Source organism: Balaenoptera musculus, chromosome 1 (genome assembly GCF_009873245.2).
Source record: "Balaenoptera musculus isolate JJ_BM4_2016_0621 chromosome 1, mBalMus1.pri.v3, whole genome shotgun sequence".
Taxonomy (NCBI): domain Eukaryota; kingdom Metazoa; phylum Chordata; class Mammalia; order Artiodactyla; family Balaenopteridae; genus Balaenoptera; species Balaenoptera musculus.
The window spans coordinates 82775917-82796349 of record NC_045785.1 but is presented as its reverse complement, the minus strand read 5'-3'; the positions used below and the strand labels follow the sequence as shown (position 1 = coordinate 82796349).

Below are 20433 nucleotides of genomic sequence, written 5' to 3'. Positions count from 1 at the left end.
CCTCCCACTTTTCTTCCTGTTAATGAACTTGTGCCTAGATTAGTCATCTGGCCACCAAAGATAGCATGACATGTAGCTGCCTGGCCATTTCAGCCAAGGTGGAAGACACTTAGAGAGACAAAGTCTTCCCCGAAGAGCCACTGCGTCATAGCATCTTCCCTGCTCCCACTTCCTGCCTGGGGAACCACAATCTATGTAGATTATCCAACCCCATTACGTGGACTATCTGGAAAAGCTGCTGTTAGCAGAGCCCAGCACAGGGAGATTGTGTGTGCAAAGCATTCTCTCTTTTCAAATACAGAAGAAATGAATCCATTTCATTTCTTTTCTTGGGATTACTGTCCCAACCACCAGCTGGGGTGGGAATGTGGAGGGCCTTTTCAGTGTATTAGGAGAGGAGATCTGGAATGTTTATTAATTACCATCATGTCACACCATTCATGTCTTGACCAAAGAACATTCTGCTGCCTACAAAATCTCTAAGACCTCTCTGTTTTAAAGGGTGGAATTTGGAGTCCATCCTTTCTCAGTGACAGGAATTTTATAGGCGCAGGTAGCATGCATAGGTCCATCCTCTGCAAACTTGCAGCTCCCTTGCAAGTTAGACTTGTAAATAAAACATTATTTCATAACACACTGCTGTGCTTCATGTTTAACTCCTCCACAGTAGATGATCTTTTGTACTTGTTGAATGATAGGACATAAATTTAGGTAACTTTTTATATTTATTTGATGGGATTTAGTATAAGCCTTAGACTTCAGGCTTTGCAGTCTTCTGATATAGTGTCATTAAGCTTGTTCTGCCTCTTTACCATGATGATATTAAGAGTTACTTGCACTAAGCACTATATGTGCTGATGCACAGATTCTGACTGTGTCCCTTGTTATGCTGGATGATACCTGGTGCCTACCTGATCCAAGAATGTTCCATCCCATATCCTGTCCAGCCAACACATATCCAGTTAAACCAAATCCTGCCCCTTCTCTTTGCAGTAAAATGTACTAAGTCTGAATGCTTTTAGTTTAAGTGTTGCACTGAGATTCAGTGAGCTGTGGCCTTAGCCAGACCCTGTGCTAGAGCCCAATCAAAACCAATGCTGATGTAGAGGTCAGTCTGCTCAATCTGACCAGACCCAAATGTAGCTTTAAATACACAAAGGGTCCCAGAGTTCCAGAGATGAGGGGAGAAGCTGAGAAACTTGTCTTCCTCTAGGGGTCCCTTGTTCCTTCCCATCCTTCAGTCTACTCCTTTCCCCACTACTAAGACACTTTGTGTCCTCAGAATTAAAGGAGTCAAAATGCATGAGTAACTGACTTGTGCAAAACTCATAAACATGCACGACATCTTGCAATGGCCCTGAGATTTGTTGCTAATAAGTGGCATTGAGATTTGCCTTCCTAAGAATGGACATTAGGACTTCAAAGCTTTTAGGACGTGAGGTAAAGAATGTTTACTAAGAGTTTCTTGCACAAAGGGGTTTCTCCTTGTGGGAACCAGGACATTGTTCCAGTTTCCAGTGATGGCGGAAACAGAGCTTTCCACAACAAAATAGGATTTTCCTTTGAATGACGCTCTCATCTTTCCCCTGTCGTTCCTTCCCACCTCAACTATGCAGGAAAGAAACTGGAAGCTGGGACAATGGAAAGGTTCCATTGTTTTTCAAGCTGTTAAGAACAAAAAAGAAAAGTGGTCATTAGAAGAAGACAAGGCCAGTGAAATTGTTGGGTCAGCCAAATGACTTTCATCTCTGCCTGAAGTCAATGAGAAATTATATAGCCTAGAAGTTTGTAGGACTTTGCTTTGAGCTGAGATAAGAAATTAATTTCGTTCTTCTGAGAATAACAGCAACCATCTTAAAGTTCTTCCAGCCAGAAGCCACATGTTCAGTCATGGTCTTGCTTTTATTGAGTTGCATGTGATTAAGGATGAGGAGTGAGCTTCCCAGGGTAATGTCGGAAGTGCTTTCACACAAAATCAGGAACTCTGAGTCTTAACCTTGACTTTTATTTAGATTTCCTCAAAGTTTGTTCTAGTTAAGCATGGCTCTCTTCCACCTCCTTTGCCATTTGTTTTATTCCATTTTCCAATCTGTTCTGTCAGTGTCTGGCAGGCATGACAGCATGAATGAAGAAGAAACGGTAGCAGCAGGAGATAAGTGGCACATTTTTTCTACTCAAATCTTACATGCCCATTATATATATTGCTACTTGGTCTCTCTTTTCTACTGAGAGAAACCCAGTGCCCCACTACCAGTTAATCAGAACCAATTCAAGAGGTGAACCAGTTTGTACCTTTATGTTCCCAAGAAAAGAACACGATGATCTATATGAATTTGGAGTTATGTGCAAAGGGTAAAAATCCTCATAGGAGGATACCTCATAGGTAAAAATCCTGTAGGAGGCCTATGGCAAAAGAGAACCAAGAAGGCCTAATAAATTTGAATGTCTCAATTTATCCTTTAATGTAACTGGACAGCAGCTCACTTATTAAAAATACCTAGTTTGGTCCTATTTTCTACATAGCCAAAGTGATTGACCCACTAGTTAACATGAAAGATACTGAATATTGCCCACAGGTTCTACGAAATGTATTTGTATGATATTATGGGTCTGGAGGATTAATCCACTTCCAAGTGATGTGGATTAACTACTGATATTTTTATCTATGTGAGAGGCAAATCTCAGAATATAAGTATTGGGTTGGACAAAAATTTCGTTAGGGTTTTTCTGTAAGATGTTTCGGAAAAACCCGAACGAAATTTTTGGCCAACCCAATATAAATGATTAAGTTAGCAGGCCAGGCCCCAGGCAAAATGTTAAAGCTTGTTGGATGGTCTCCCACCTCCCTCTTTTGTTCCTCATCTACTCAGTATATCCCAAGAGCTACTGATGCTCCAAGACTCCCTCTGCAGATTTTCCTCCCCTGCTCTAGGCTTATTTCTCCACACTATCCCCTTCCCAAGGATTTCCTTAGTGAACACATAATAATTACTCAGTACTGATAGGTAGCTTAATATGTTACCCTCCTGGGGAAAAATGACATAATTAGAATTAAAGGAACTCAACACATTGAGTCTTAAATGTGGAAATTTGGACACCAACAACAGGCTGATGGGAGAGATCCCTTTGGGGCAGAGGGCTTCTGAAAGCCCCAGAATCACAGCACAGAGGTCACTCCTGAGAGGGGTGGTGCCCCTGGATGTGCGTGGAAATTACTGACTCAAGTGGTCTCTTTCGTTTCAGCATGGAAGGATCCTGCATTATAGCAATCCATTTATCCTCTTCCTATTCCTGTTGGCTTTCTCCACTGCTACAATCATGCAGTGCTTCCTGCTCAGCACCTTCTTCTCCAAGGCCAGCCTGGCAGCAGCCTGTAGTGGTATCATCTACTTCACCCTCTACCTGCCACACATTCTCTGCTTTGCTTGGCAGGACCGAATGACGGCCGACCTGAAGCTAGCTGTGGTAAGGAACCCTGGGCTTACACCTAGAATGTGATGCATTCCATCTGAGGGGTATGTAGCAGTCTGAGAGGACCGGCTCACCCTTTGAGGGGATCCACTTTGCCTTTTGGCACAAAGGAACACAAGGTTTGAAGGCACAGGTACAAAAGTGGGAGCATTCTTCACCCTGAGCAACCTAAGAGTTCCTCCTCACCAAATCTGCTTGATTAGTCTGCCCTGGGAAGTAATTGAAAACCAGTTCAGCTCATGGGTCCCTTTGTGTATCCATAAGGGGAGAACAACCGGGCCCATTTCACTCAGGTTTTTTTTTCCTAACATTTGAGAAGATTCATAAGGGAGGGAGCTTGCCCCCTAACTATTCTGTCTAGAAAGATGTTTCCGTAAATTAAAAGTTTTTGTTTCTCTCCAAAAGAATTTGAATCAGAACAGCTGTACAGTGTCCTTGTCATGTTCTACCAGTGCACTCAGAGAGGGGTGCAGAAATGAGCCAGTCAGGCCCTCTTGCCAAGAGAGGTCTCTGGAAATTGACTCTGGATTGCCTTAGAGACCTCTTCACAATGCCCAAACAACCCTGTCTTTTTCTCTAATTGTTTTCAAATGATCTATTTACACCCTCTCATAACCAGGCTAAATAGCTTCTAAGCCCTGTAGGGTGAAAATTTCCTTGTCCTCCAGAATCTCCCTATCCGTACTTCTTTGTACAATGCAGTTGAGAAAGGACTACCACTGGCTTCTCGTTGGGGAAAATCTAAGTCAAACTTGTTCTCACGACTCAAACTTATTTGGCTCTAGTGTTGCCAGGGCATCTGCCTTTTATTTCTCATGTTAAATAAGAATTAATTGCTGTCATTTATGGCACCCAATTTTCCAACATGATCACAAAGGGCAAGAAATCCTTATGACTCAGCCTGTAGGCAGAGCTGGACTATCTTGGTACACTGCATAGACAGTTGGTACTTTGAAGCCACAACTAGTTTCTTGTGTGTGGGTCTACCAGGAAGCTATAGTTCTGGAAGCTCTGTGGACCAGGGCTGGGCTGAGATTTTTTTTAATGGTTTTTGTGAACATATAGCTAGAGAATCCCTTCCTTCTGCAGAGAGACACTCTGAACACCACTGCGGGTCCTTCAAACTAGAGGTAGGTCACCCAGCAGAGCAAGTGGGAATAGCTCATCCCTCTGCATGTGCTTATGTGCTTTCTGCCATGCCATGGACCACCTGTGGGGATGTGGATGGGGAACTTCCTCTTCAGACTTCCTTCTGTATGCCACCTATTCAGTTACTAGGGCTCTCCAAGGAGAACCTAAGAAAATGATTTTCCCCAGTCTGGAGATGGGAAAAAGTGATAGTCAATGTAACCTGAGGGCTTTTTGGCTGACAGAGCTCAGGAGGTCATGAGACCATCCCCTGCCTAGCCCTCTAGCTTGCCCTAGAACACTGATGACTTTATGGACACTTCTAATGGGATTCTCACAAAGCAGCTCAAGTAAGCTGCTTTGTTCTACCAAAAACTGTAAGATCTTAAGAAAGAGGTAGGAAGAAGGGGGGAAAGTTAGGAAGATAAACATGAAGACCTTTGGTCCTTTGCTCTGTTATGCTATGTGGTTTTGTCTTCTCCTGTATACTACTGTGTTCCATTGGACAGGTGAGAGGTGGCCCAGTGAGTATTGGGTGGGGGTCCCTGAGGCCTGAAAGGTATTCCCAGAATTATATTCCTGTGGGAAGACTGCCTTACCCACTCCCTGGGGTGGTCTTACACCTGGATACAACATGGATCCTCTTTTGGCCCTACTCCCTACCTTGTAGATTTCTGTTGGGTTGGGTAAAAGACCCTCTGCTCATCTTTCATGCCCTTTTTGCCCCTCTGCAGAGCCTGCTGTCTCCTGTGGCATTTGGGTTTGGTACTGAGTACCTGGCTCGCTTTGAAGAGCAAGGCCTGGGGCTACAGTGGAACAATATTGGGAATAGTCCCATGGAAGGGGATGAATTCAGTTTTCTGATGTCCATGAAGATGATGCTTATTGATGCTGCTCTGTATGGGTTGCTTGCCTGGTATCTTGACCAGGTGTTTCCAGGTAAGTGTCCCCCTCCACAGGGTAAAGGTAATTAGGTTCTTCAGATCCCCAGCCTCCCCTTTTCATCTAGTTTAAGTCTTATTCCAGTATCCCATACTTTTGGATTGGAAGAATTAATATTGCTAAAATGACCATACTTCCCAAAGCAATATACAGATTTAATGTGATCCCTATCAAATTACCCATGATATTTTTCACAGAACTAGAACAAATAATCCTAAAATTTATATGGAACCATAAAAGACTCAGAATTGCCAAAGCAATCCTGAGGAAAAAGAACAAAGCTGGAAGCGTAACCCTCCCAGACTTCAGACAATACCACAAAGCTACAGTAATCAAAAAAGCATGGTACTGGTGCAAAAACAGACATATGGATCAATGGAACAGAATAGAGAGCCCAGAAATAAACCCACATACTTAGAGCCAATTAATCTTTGACAAAGGAGGCAAGAATATACAATGGAGAAAAGACAGTCTCTTCATCAAGTAGTTTTGGGAAAGCTGGAGAGCCACATGTCAATCAGTGGAGTTAGAACACACTCTCACACTATACACAAAAATAAGCTCAAAATGGCTTAAAGACTTAAATATAAGACATGATACCATAAAACTCCTAGAAAAGGATATAGGCAAAACATTCTCTGACATAAACCATAGCAATGTTTTCTTAGGTTAGTCTCCCAAGGCAAAAGAAATAAAAGCAAAAACAAACAAATGGGACCTAATCAAACTTATTAGCTTTTGCACAGCAAAGGAAACCATAAACAAAACAAAAAGACAACCTACAGACTGGGAGAAGATGTTTCCAAACAATGCAACTGGCAAGGGATTAATTTCCAAACCATACAAACAGCTCGTACAACTCAATAACAAAAAACAAACAACCCAATCAAAAAATGGGCAGACACCTAAATAGACATTTATCCAAAGAAGACATACAGATGGCTAATAGGCACATGAAAATATGCTCAACATTGCTAATTATTAGAGAAATGAAAATCAAAACTACAATGAGGTACCAGTGAGAATGGCCATCATTAAAAAGTCTATAAATAAAAATGCTGGAGAGGGTGTGGAGAAAAGGGAACCCTCCTACACTGTTGGTGGGAATGTAAACTTATATAGCCACTATGGAAAACAGTATGGAGGTTCCTTAAAAAACTAAAAATAAAGTTGCCATATAATCCGGCAATCCCATTCCTGGGCATATATCTGGAGAAAACTATACTTTGAAAAGATACATGCACCCCAATATTCAAAGCAGCACTATTTACAGTAGCCAAGGCATGGAAGCAACCTACATGTCCATCAACAAATGAATGGATAAAGAAGATGTGGTACATATATACAGTGGAATAATACTCAGCCATAAAAAAGAAGAAAAGAATGCCATTTGCATTGACATGGATGGGCCTAGAGATTGTCATGCTGAGTGAAATAAGTCAGACAAAGACAAATATATGATATTGCTTATATGTGGAATCTAAAAAAAATGGTACAAATGAACTTATTTACAAAACAAAAATGGACTTACAGACATAGAAAACAAACTTATGATTACCAGAGGTGATAACAGGGTGGGGTGGGGAGAGATAAATTAGGAGTTTGGGGTTAACATATACACAGTACTATGTGTAAAATAGATAAACAGCAAAGACTGTGTAGCACAGGGAAGTATATTCAGTATCTTATAATAACCTATAATGGAAAAGAATCTAAAAAAGTATATATATATATATGTGTGTGTGTGTGTATGTATGTACACACACATATATAGCTGAATCACTTTGCTGTTCACCAGAAACTAACGCAACATTCTATATCAACTATACTTCAATTTTCAAAAAAATCTTATTCTTTCTAAGGTCTTTCAACTTGGACTCTCAGAACCCGCATTTGAAACTTAAGTCCAGGAACCAAAAATCCATCAGTGAATGCTGTTGGCTCGACTTTAGAAACAGATTCAGAATCTGATCCCTTGTCACCACCTCTACACAACCTTCCCAGTCCAAGCCTCCTTCTTCTGTCATCATCTCCTACCAGTCTGTTTTCCACACTATGTTCAGAGAGATCCTTTCAGAATCTAGGTCAGATGGTGTCAACCCTCTGTTCAAATTCTTCAGAAGATGGCAGTGTAGGGAGATCCTGAACTCACCTCCCCTCATAGACATGTGAGTCTACAGCTACATATGGAACAATTTCCTCTTTAAAAAAAACCTAAAGTCTAGCTGAGTGATGGCTACACATCAGGCAAAGGAGAATAAAAACACATCAAAGTGGGTAGGAGAGTCTAGGACACAATCTGACCATAAGCCCCACTCTTGGCACAGTGACCCACAACCAGGAGGGATCTCAGAACCCAAAGCTTCTCCATGAGGAACAAACTGTTCAAACCCCACATCAGGCATCCCAACTTTTAAGACATGCACTTGAGATATGAGCCCCCAAAACATCTAATTTTGAAAACCAACAGGGCTCACATCCTGAGACCCACAAGATGGTAGCAATCTAAGAAATGCCACTTAAAGGGCGTATGTGCTCAGACTCACCTGTCCAGGGCCCAGCTTAGAGGCAGCTGATTGAGTCCAGGCTTAAAATGAAGGAGACTCACCTACTTATACTGAAGTGTTAGCCTGAGGGGCAGGCATCTAATTTAACACACACATCTGGTAGCCTGCTGGAACATTCTCTGTGGACAGAGACTGGAGGGCGCCATCTCTGTGCTCTCCCTTTGCTTGCTCCAGAGCACCAGTGTCTCCCGGACAGAAGCCTTTACACGTATCTCATGCCCTGATTTTTGCGGCTGCCTCTAAGGAGATACCTCTTCATCTCCTGGCTCTGAAGGCTAGGGGAGCTTGTGTTCCTGGTCACTTGGGACTGTAATAATTGGTGTCACCCAGAAAGGAGCTCATACCCCTATCTGGTGACCTGGTTTTTGTGACTGCTGCCAGGGGACACCTTAATATCCCCTGACTCTGGTGGCCAGTGGGACTTATGCTAATGGATCCTACAGGACTGTAATCAATGAAGAAAGAGTTCTTAAACAGCTATCACCACCAGGGCACAGTAAGAGGCAACAGACTCAGGAGCTAAGTCTTTCTGTGAAGAAGGCCTATTAGCTAATCCTCATGATTGTGGCCTAAGGGATAGGCTTCCAATTGAACATGCGTCTCGGGGTTAACTGTAACCCTTTCCAATCCTCGGAGTGTGGGCACTATCTTTGTGTCCTCCCTTTGCCATGCTCCAGAGCGTCAGTGTCTCCTGGAAGGGATCTTTACATGCATGTGGTACCTGATTTTTGCAGCTGACATCCAGAGGACATCCCTTGATTGCCTGACTCTGAGGCTGGAGTAGCTTGGGTTCTTGGGTTCCATGGAGTATGGCAATCAGAAGGATGGTTCTTGGCAGGCTGCCACCCACAGGGCACTGCACAGACAGTGGACTGCGGAATACACACCAATCTTTCTGTGAGGGGCTGCTTTGCTTGTCCTGGAGCTTTGGACTGAGGGGAAGGCTTCAGGTTTGGCACATATTTAGTGGCCTACAGAGCTGCTCTCAAGGAACGCACGCTGTGGATGCCATCTTGGCACTCTCACACTGCTCTACTCCAGCTCACCAGTATCTCCCAGAAAGGAGTTAATGCACTTGTCTGGAGCCTGGAGTTCTGTGATTGCCACCCAAGGGACACCTCCAGATCATCTGGCTCTGGTGACCAGTGAGACTTATGTTTGTGGCCCCTTAGGACGGTATACATTTGAGTATTTGTAAAAGCTGCTGCCCAAGGGTCTGGCTTCCAGTCACCTGGCATCTAGGTGCTGCTATCCTCCCCTTTGAGACACTGACAGGTCTTGGTACATCCTCAACTACCAGGAGCTATTAAAAATATAATAGGTTGCTTGGACAAACACAGAGGTGTGAGGGACAACTAGAGCTGGGGTAGGGCTGAACAAAAAGTTTCATCTCCTACATCAAACCACTCCTTCAAGACTGGGAGAAGTGATTGTTTCATTTACTGTATAGAAGCCAACGCAGAGAGTCAAGCAAAATGAAGAAACAGAGGGATATGTTACAAATGAAAGAACAAGATAAAACTTAAGAAAAAAAACCTTAATGAAATGGAGATAAATAATTTACGTGATAGAAGTTCAAAGTAATGGTCATAAAGCTGCTCACCCAAACTGGGGAGGAATAGATGGACAAGGCAAGAACTTCAACACAGAGATGGAAAATATAGAAGTTACCCAATATAAGTCACAGAGCTGAAGAATGCAATAACTAACTGAAAAATACTCTAGAGGGGCTCAACAATAGACCAGATGAAGCAGAAGAAAGGATAAGTCAACTGAAAGACAAGGCAATGGAACTCAATCAGAGTAGCAAAAAGAAAAAAGAATTTAAAAAATGTGAAGATAGCTTAAAGGACTTACAGGATAATATCAAACAGACTAACACTTACATTATAGGCCTCCCAGAAGGAGAAGAGAGAAAGGGACAGAAATCTTATTTGAAGAAATAATGGCTTAAAACTTCCCTAACTTGGGGAAGGAAATAGTCATTCAGATACAGGAAGCCCAGAGAGTTCCAAAAAAGATGAACCCAAAGAGACCCACGTCAAGACACTTTATAATTAAAATGTCAAAGGCTAAAGACAAGGAGAGAATATTAAAAGGAGCAAGAGAAAAACAACTTGTCATGGACAAGGGAGCCCCTGTAAGACCATCAGCAAATTTTTCAGCACGAACTTTGCAGGCTAGAAAGGAGTAGCACAATATATTCAAAGTGCTATAAGAAAACAAAACAAAGCAAAAAACTTCCAGCCAAAAGTCCTCTCTGGCAAAGTTACTATTCAGACTTGAAGGAGAGAGAAAGCGTTTTCCACAAACAAAAGCTAAAGGAGTTCACCATCACTAAACTGGCCTTATAAGAAATGTTAAAGGGATTCCTTTAAGCTGAAAAGGAAGGGTGCTAATTAGTAACATGTGAAAGAATAAATATCACTGGAAAAGTAAATATATAGTAAAGGTAGTAGATTAACTACTTATAAAACTAGTAGGAAGGTTAAAAGACAAAAGTAGTAAAAATAACTGATTACAATAATTTGTTAAAGGAAACACAGAGGAAAAGATGTAAAATGTGACGTCAAAAACATAAAATGTGGAGGGGAGGGTAAAAATGTTGAGCTTTAGAATGGGATCAACTTAAGTTGTTATCAACTTAAAACAAACTGTTACAGGTATAAGTTTTTATATGTAAGCCTCATGGTAACTACAAAAATCTATGAGTACATAAAAGAGAAAGAGAAATGAATCTAACTAAGCATACCACTAAAGAAAGTTCTCAAACCACAAAGAGAATAAAAGAAGAAGAAAGGAACAGAGAGGAACTACAAAAACAGCGAAAACAATGAACAAAATGGCAATAAGCACATACCTACTGATAATTACTTTAAATGTAAATGACTAAACTCTTCAATCAAAAGATATAGAGTAACTGAATGGATAAAGAAAAACAACAACAAGACCCATTTATATGGTGCCTACAGCAGACACAATTTAGGTATAAAGACAAACAAAGACTGAAAATGAAGGGATGGGAAAAAATATTCCTTGGAAATGGAAACCCAAAGTAGCTATTCTTATATCAGACAAATAGACTTCAAAACAAAGACTGTAATAGGAGATGAAGGAAGGCATTGCATCATGATAAAAGGGTCAATCCAACAAGAGGATATAACATTTGTAAATATTTATGCACCCAACATAGAAGCACTAAATATGTAAAGCAAATATTAACAGACCTAAAAGGAGAAATAGACAGAAATATAATCGTCGTGGATTTTAATATCCCACTTACATCAATGGATAGACCATCCAGATGGAAAATCAATAAGGAAACATTAGCCTTAAACAACATGTTAGACCAGATAGACTTAACAGATACTTACAGAACATTCCATCCAAAAGCAACAGAATAAACATTTTTCTGAAGAGCACATGGAACATTTTCTGACATAGGTCATATGTTAGGCCACAAAACAAGTCTTACGTTTAAGAGGGTTTAAATCATATTAAGCAACTTTTCTGATCTAGTGGTATGAAACTAGAAATTAATTATACAAAGAAAACTGGAAAATTAACAAACATATGGAGATTAAACAACATGCTAAAATAACCAATGGGTCAAAGAAGAAATCAGATTAATAAAAAAAAACCTTGTGACAAATAAAAAGTGGAAATGTTACATACCAAAATTTGTGGAATGCAGCAAAAGCAGTTCTAAGAGGGAAGTTCATAGCAATAAATGCCTACTTCAAGAAACAAGAAAAGTCTCAAATAGACAACCTAACTTTACACCTCAAGAAGCTAGAAAAAGAAGAAAAATAGAAGCCCAAAGTAGAAGGAAGGAAACAACAAAGATTAGAGCAGAAATAAATGAAATGACTAAAAAGGCAATAGGAAAGATCAATGAAACTAAGAGCTGGTTCTTTGAAAGGATAAAATTGACAAAACTTTAGTTAAACTCACCAAGAAAAAAAAAGAAAGAAGACTCTTCCAGACACAATTTGCGAGGCCAACATTACCCTGACAGCAAAACCAAACACCACAAAAAAAGAAAACTACAGGCCAGTATCCCTGATGAACAAAGGTGATAAATCCTCAACAAACATTAGAAAATCAGATTCAATAATACATTAAAAGGATCATAACGCATGATCAAGTGGCATTTAATCCAGGGATACAAGAATGGTTCAATGTCCACATATCAATCAATGTGATAGACCACATTAACAAAATGAAACATAAAAATCATATGATCGTCTCAATAGATGCAGAAAAAGCACTTGACAAAATTCAGCATCCATTTATGATAAAATCTGTCAGCAAAATGGGTACATAGAGAATATATCTCAACATAATAAAGGCCATGTATGACAGCCCCACAGCTAACGTCATACTCAACAGTGAAAAGCTGAAAGCTTTTCCTCTAAGATCAAGAACAAGACAAGGATGCCCACTCGCCACTTCTATTCAGCATAGTATTGGAAGTCCTAGCCACAGCAATCAGACAAAAAAAGAAATAAAAGGCATCCAAACTGGGAAAGAAGTACAACTGTAACATTTGTAGATGACATTATTTTATATATAGAAAACCCTAAAAACTCCATCAAAAAAACTGTTAGAACTAATTTAAAAATTCAGTAAAATTGCAGAATACAAATTCCATGCACAAAAATCTCTTGCATTTCTTCACACTAATAATGAACTATTATGAATAACAAAAGGCACTCTATTACTCAGGAAACTCCAATGGTTTTAGGAGCTCTGTGCCAGGAAATGAGGACAAAGACCAAGTATTATTTTGTATTCTGACACACACCTCAACATATCTTTTTTCAGGGAGGAGGGGGGCTGAGGGACACAATTCAACCCATAATGATGAATTTGAAAAATACACTTGACCTTTCTCAGCCTCCATTTTTTTCTATCTCACTGGGCCATTAGAGAGAGATATAATAAGTGCATATTAGATTGAAAATAAAATTTGTGCATTTTCAAGAGCTTTATTTTAGCCAACCTAAAGCTTTAATATGTTCAACCACTATGTACTAAGCAGCACCAACGTGTTAGGCTCAGCAGCACAGGTTCTGAGAAAAAAGGAGTGGGAAAGACTGACACAAGCCTGCCCTCGAGGAGCTTACAGTCTAGCACTGGCCATGAAAACACAGAATAACTATTAAATAAGCAAAGATAGTGTTCTCACAAAATCAACATTTATAGGCAGCAGAGCCTGCTAAGAGAACTGGACTAGAAATTTGGGAGTTTTTTCCTTGAAACCCAGGCAGATCCAGTAGGATGGGGTGGTTAAGATCAGTGGTATTAGAACCAGACTACCTATGTTGGAATTCTTGCACCTCTGTTAAATTAGCTGTGACCTTAGGCAGATGCTTCAAACTCAGTGTGCCTTAATTTCCTTATTGACAAGAATAGTAATACTACCTATCCCCTTGTGTTGTTCTGAAGATTAAATTATTTAGCACATAGAAAGCACTTACAGTTATGTCTGACACAGAAAGAGCATTCAACAAATGTTAGTGATTATCATCATTATTATTATTATCTGATAACTGTTGAAAAGGGGTATGCTTGGGACTTCCCTGGTGGCGCAGTGGTTAAGAATCCGCCTGCCAAAGCAAGGGACACGGGTTTGATCCCTGGGCCGGGAATATCCCACATGCCGCGGAGCAACTAAGCCCATGCGCCACAACTACTGAGCCTGCGCTCTAGAGCCTATGCTCTGCAGCAAGAGAAGCCACCGCAATGAGAAGCCCGCGCGCCGCAACAAAGAGTAGCCGCTGCTTGCGGCAACTAGAGAAAGCCCACACACGGCAACAAAGACCCAATGCAGCCAAAAATAAATAAATAAATAAATTTATATTTTAAAAAATACCAATAAAATAGAATAAGAATATGTGAAAAAAATAAAGAAAAGGGGTATGCTTAGATTCTTTTTTGTTAGAAAACTAATGTCGGCCAAGATCATCAGTCTTAGTGTTGCCAGTTTCACCCCCAGAACATGACCTTTTGAATTAAAACATATTAGAAGAAGTAGTCTTGGAGGAAGCATGTGGATAGCCACGTAATGCGTATGAACTATAAATATCTACAGTTACAATCTGAGGTTCAGGAAGATAAATTCTAGATCTTATACAACTGTGATAAGGTGGAACTACTTAGGCTTTTCTCTTTATTTGCCTATCTATTTTTAGGGGACTATGGAACCCCACTTCCTTGGTACTTCCTTCTACAAGAGTCTTATTGGCTAGGTGGTGAAGGTAAGTTATTTTAAATTTTTTAATTAAAAAAAGAAAAATGAATGTTTGAAATTAGCTCCTTTGGCTCTGCATGGGATGTGTGTGCATTGTAGAGGTGGCTCTTACATGAAGTGTGAGATTCCTGATTAGTTAGCTGTCTGCTGGGGCCTCTGCTCCTTGGTGTAGCATCACAGCCTCTGGGAGCCCATATTTTGTGAGTCACTGGGCCAGGTTGATGGCTGAGCATTGATAAACCCTTGAGTCCTGGTCGTGCCCAGTAGATTAAGGCACACTCTTAAAAGAAGGCCAAACCACTTCAGGGTGCAAATAAGTTTTGCAACTTCCCAGTTTAAAGCAAACAGATCCAGAGAATCATAGAGGAATCTTTACATTCGTCTTCTGCTGCCTCCCCTCATCTGCTTTTTTATTCCTCTCTACTTTTTCAAATATAAATGAATTTATTTTCCCAAAGTAAGGGCCCATCTGGAGGCCGGGACAGAGCTGTGATCTTCAAGGCAAATACTCCCAAATTCTCTTAGTATTGGTCTTTCCTCTGGTTGGGAAAGAGGGTTAAAAGGACATTTGCCCAGAATGCATCCTAGATAAAATTTACCTTTCCTCCTGAATAGGATAGGAGGCCAAGGGAGAGTTCTAGAACTGGGGGGAAACCACAGACTCTTGTGAGGTATGAGGAGGCAGAGAAATTCCAGAGCTGAGAGCTGGGGACTCCCCTGGAGCTAGGAGTTTCTGGAAGCAAAGGAAATGCTTTCCAATCTGTTTGTTCCTCACCTACCTGCTCCTTACTTTGTACTATTGGGCCTGGGCCAGGATTTATCCTTTAAGCACTAAGATAGATATTTGTTTTCTCTAGGCGATTAGCCTAGGACCTTTAAAAGTTTTGGGGTGGGGGGGTTGCCTTTTTTTAATGGTTCAAACAAACAGCACTTCAACAGCTCAGTTTGTTTGTTTTTTCCATTATGTTAGCTTGTCTGTCTTTCTTGTCTATCTATAAACTTTTAAATTTCCACTATAATAAAGTTATAACCCATCATAAATGGGAATTTTCAACACAGAAGTCTGTTCCTGGAATGTTTCTAATTTCAATGAATATCAGGACTTGTGGGCATTTTTTCCTCTCTATAATCTCAGCAGATACGCTGCCTCTGAAAAAAAAAAAGAAAAGAGAAATCTTAAGACAAATGTGCTCCTTCAAAAATGAGTCATATTTTTGCCAACAGAAGCCAAATATTTTTCACCTGTCTCACAGGCTAGACTGAAATAGATTCCTAAATTTCTCTAAAATTAGAAAAGAGGTGAGTTTTTCCACCAAAACCCCTCCTTTCACAGATGAAGACATGGAGCCCAAGAGATATCCAGTGTCTTACCCAGTTCCCATTGTTCACTTGGGACAAAATCTGGAACTGGGACATACATTTCCTGGCAAGGAACTCACTCCAGTGACTAGAAGAATATCTCCCCCTGCTATTTTATTATTATACATTAGTGCAGTATGATAGCTAATAAAGAGATCAAAGGAACTGTGGTCAATAGATTTAAAAGTCCTTCAGAAAACAGAAGTACTGGAGGGGGCGGGTCCCTGACCACCAGGCCCATTACTCGCCACTCCACCACACAGCCTGCAAATCTACAGGCAGCAGTGTGGACAGAGAGGCCCTGGTTGGCTGCAGCATTGAAAAATTCACCCTGCTCATGTATGTGCACTTGAGGCCAGAGCCTGTAGATGCTTGGCGACAATGGTTTCCTCCTGCCCCTGCTTTCTTCTCTGGCTGGCTTGCTTTTCTGCTTCTCTTCCGCTTTCAGGATGTCCTGATATCCTTTTAAACCAAATGCCAAGTTTACAAAAAGTGCCTCTGTGGCGGGGGGGGGGGGGGGGAGTGGGGGGTGGGACGAGGTAGGTGTATGTGTGAGTGTGAGAACGAGTGTGTGTTTACACCACAATTCACAATTTGTGCAAGCCTGTACGTCAATCAGACTCAACTCTGGTATTAATCTCCAAATACTTGAATGCCCATAAAAGTAGATTTCTCAGGTAAACGATGTCTCAGTCTGGCTGCCCATCATATCAGCTTGAATGGACTTTTACTCAGGGTTCACCATGACTTTGACATGTTTTGGATTGGAGTGAAAAATACTGTTAACGAGCTAAAGAAAATTAACCCATTTCAAAGTTAATTTTTTGTTAATTTTTTTTTTTTTTTAATCACAATGTCTGACATTGTGGGCTCCTCCTGGCATTTTGAGAGGATGTGTGAAACTCCTGTTACAAAACTCCCTCTGGGCTCAGCAAAGGTTGCCAAATCAGCCAGCTGGGAGGCCCTTCCAGCCACTGCCGGAACTTCACAGCCCCGCAGGTCAGAGGTTGGCAAAGCCTTGCTCAGGGCTTGTCCTGGGAATGCCAACTTGGCCTTCTGAGGGAACTGTGTTTTCCAGCTATGGTAGGAAACTCTGCTCCGCCTTCTTTTCCCCTCCTTTCCTGCCTTTCCTGATTCTCCTGTCTCACCAGGAGAGTAACAGTGGCTTCTGGTTGGTGCAGGGTGTTCAACCAGAGAAGAAAGGGCCTTGGAAAAGACAGAACCCATAACAGAGGAAATGGAGGACCCGGAACACCCAGAAGGAATAAATGGTAAAAACCTCAGTAAAGAATGCAGAACAGAGGCAAGGAAAAGGCTCAGAACACTGCACAGGGCCGGAGTAAAACACCTCATGACTGAGGTGAAATGGAACCCAGGAAACTGACTGTCTCTGTTGACAAGGGTTAAACCTAATACCTTCTCAAGGGTCCAGCTGCACATGTGCGGAATGAATGGTCCAGCCAGACATTAACGCATATTTCCTGGAGAAAGCAAATCCAAAGTATGTGGTGTGTTTGTGCCCTTGTTAGGCAAACCCCAAGTGAATTGCACAAATGTGCTGACTTCCGAGGATTTAGCAAGAACAATAACTTGGGTCACTGGGTCTTAAAGCGGATATGAGCTATAAGGAAAGACAAAAATAAATGCTCCTGTGCACAGGGGGAAAGAGTCTAAAGGAGCTGACTACATTTCATTCGTGGTTTACAAATCTAGAAGTCCATTCATTCAAGCCATCAAAAGCCTTTCCTGACCGTGGAAGTTACCTAATAATTCCTCAACCCATGGACTAAGTTTGCAAGTGTTCCCCTGGCCTTTGCCTCCCTTACCTTCCCTCTTGAACCAGTTCTGTACTTCCCCCCGCACCATGTTCTCTATTCCTTAAGCATATGAATTTCTCTAGAATTTCTCTGTGGATACTAAATGCTCTTGCTATCCTCACCCTGGGTTTAGAGAGGCAGCATGGCCTCTGGACTTCACCTGATGTTGCATGAGAGGGTCCAGCCTCCATGCCTCTGGTCCATCCCAGGTGCCATTTCACAAAGCTGAGGTCAGAGACCTTTGGCTCCTGTGGTTTCCAGTCAGCAGAACTTGTGGGAAGACCCTCCTCCCAGAATGTAATTCCAAGACCAAAATCAGGGGGTTGGGGGCTGGTCCCACCTCAGTTTTAGGCGAGACCAGGAGGCACAGAGAGAAGAAGCAACGGGATTTTTTTTTTTTTTTTTTTTTTTGGGGAGTAAGTGCTCAGAACTACAATATTACGATGACAAATTAAGTGACGCTGTATAGAGTGAACTAAAGCAGGGAGAGACTGGAGGACAGGCAGAAGTGAACACCAAGTGGACCTCACACAGTAGGGGGGTGTGGAAATCGAAAAGTGGAGGGACAGAGTTTGAGGGACGATAGTGAAGAAGAGTGGACTGTTCCACCCTAATTGGAGAAACTCTGGAGTTCTGAGGAGCAAGAAGTCAGTTTCAGTCAGAGTTGGCTCAAAGATGTGAGCCAAGGTGACCAGGAGAATGGCAGCTCCAAGAATGAACATAGCACAGACTGAAGGAAAATGTTGTTTGGGGAAGAAAATGAGGAGCCTGAGCTGTTACAGGAAATCCATGAGGATTTCTAGCCCAGCAGACTATCAGAAATGAGGACCTGGGATTGAAGGCTGAGCTTAGGGCTAACTCTCCAGACAGACAGTGAGTGCGGTCTGGGTTTGAATCCCAGCTCTGCCACTCATAAGCCATGTGACCTTGATTGGACTCCTGATGTCTCTGTGTCTTAGGTTTCCTCAGTAATAGAAATGGGCACAGTAATATCTATTCCCCTAGGGCTGTAGTAAGGGTGAAATGAGGAAATCCATATAAAGCACTTGAAATAATGCCTGGCACAGAGTAACCTTTCAATAAATGTTGGACACTATTATTACCATTATTATTCTGTAGTCATCCTTACAAAGGTCATAGCTAAAGCCATGGGGGCAGAAGACAGTAGTCTGAAGAAAGAACCTTGGGAAATGTGTACACTGAGGCATTGTTACATCATGTTCATTTTTTCCAACAAGACTGCTTCTTTGAACGTGAGCTCCCAGGCTTGGTTCCCGGGGTGTGTGTGAAGAATCTGGTAAAGATTTTTGAGCCCAGTGGCAGGCCAGCCGTGGACCGTCTTAACATTACCTTCTATGAAAACCAGATCACCGCGTTCCTCGGTCACAATGGAGCAGGGAAAACCACGACCTTGTGAGTCTCCACTCATTTTCTGGCTCTCTTCTTCCTCTTTTAGCTTCAGTCTATTCTTTCCCACTGAATTTTAGTGACAAAAATGTGCCAATATTTGTGTCCCAGGAAGATGTAAAGCACAATGCAGTTTTCAAAGCTTATTCGCATATATTGTTTTATTTGATCCTCACATGAAATTGGAGACAGAGGTGGAGTAGTAAGTTTATTGCCCCCTTTGTGCCAGGGAAGTGGACATCCAGAGAGCTGAAGTGACTTACCCAAGGTCACCAAGTTGTAGTGGTTCCCTGGGGGCGAGAGCCAGGTCCTTCCACAATTGTCTCTTGTCTTTGATGCTGCGAGCCGGCCTCCCTACCCCCAGCCTCCCCAGCATTACCGTCATGATGGTGGTGATAAAGTCATGGCCACCACCATCACATGCCTTCTGTCTGTAGAGCGCTACTTACTTTCAGAGAGCGTCCCTTTTCCTACCTATGAGGGTTGGTGGTAGTTCTGGAGAAAGTTAAAAGGGGCTGTGGGGTAACTGCCTGGCAACTGAAAACTAAGTTCAGGGAAGATGAAGGCTCTGCATGGACGCCTCAGGTCAGGAAGCTCCCCTCACTTTTCTAAGGGCCCTGAGCGTCATCTGCTGCGAAGGAGAACAGGGCCGGCTAAGGTTTCCAGAGGAGCAGCAGGGCAGGGAACCCGTAAGAACGCAGTCGTCAAGTCCTTTGGCTTCTTAGAGAGCCCCAGGAAGGAACAGCTGTGTACACCCTGCGTTGGAATGTTCTCTGAGGGCGGTTCCGTGTGAATGGAATGTGGGGCTGGTGCCATTATACTTGGTTCTGTTTCCCTCTAGTGGTCGATCAACAGGCCAGTTCAGAGAGCCTGAGATTGTATCTGGCTCAGGGACAGAGCTGGGAGGGTTAGCTGATTTCTCTCCTTGTTAACTTAATATGGTCAGAGAGCCCCAAGCCCTGTTCAGGACCCCAAAGGCAAACACATTACTTCACGAATGTGAAATGCAATGTCCCCTGGTGGCTGGAACACAATGTTTAATAAAAGTAATATAATATTTTTGAGTCTTCCTTTATTCTGGCACTGTTCTAAGTTCTTTACAGGTATTAACTATATTTAATCCTCCCCAAAAACCCCCATGAGGTGAGAGTCGTCATTTCCCATTTCACAAAATAAATCAACATTGCTATTGGGCTTTTTATTATTTTGGATCCAAAATTATTGTGGTGATAATTCCCAGGCCTGGGTTCAATCAGTTAAACAACAAATGCATGTTGAACGTTTGGGCTTCTCAATAAGACCTTGCCTTTCGTAATGGTGACATCAGGCAAAACTTGGACCCATGGGCTGAATACCTTTAACTGAGCCCCCTACAGCGCCAGGAGCTGTGATGGCTGAGTTGGGGAGGGATCTCCGGCTGCAAGTGAGCATTCTACAGCTGGGAATCAGTGTACACCCATCAGTGCTTGCCTGAAAGAACTAGGAA

At 42.0% G+C, this 20433-nt stretch overlaps 1 protein-coding gene across 3 annotated transcripts in view; it reads left to right on the top strand.

Annotated features, from left to right (window-relative positions):
• ABCA4 (ATP binding cassette subfamily A member 4) overlaps positions 1–20433 on the top strand; it is a 126012-nt gene that overhangs the window by 55676 nt on the left and 49903 nt on the right. For all 3 annotated transcript variants that reach the window (XM_036830186.1, XM_036830196.1, XM_036830204.1), the window contains exons 15-19: positions 3244–3465; positions 5334–5538; positions 14306–14371; positions 16905–16994; positions 18779–18953. In XM_036830186.1, the coding sequence (XP_036686081.1) occupies positions 3244–3465; positions 5334–5538; positions 14306–14371; positions 16905–16994; positions 18779–18953 (758 nt within the window). The remainder of the gene's footprint in view (positions 1–3243; positions 3466–5333; positions 5539–14305; positions 14372–16904; positions 16995–18778; positions 18954–20433) is intronic.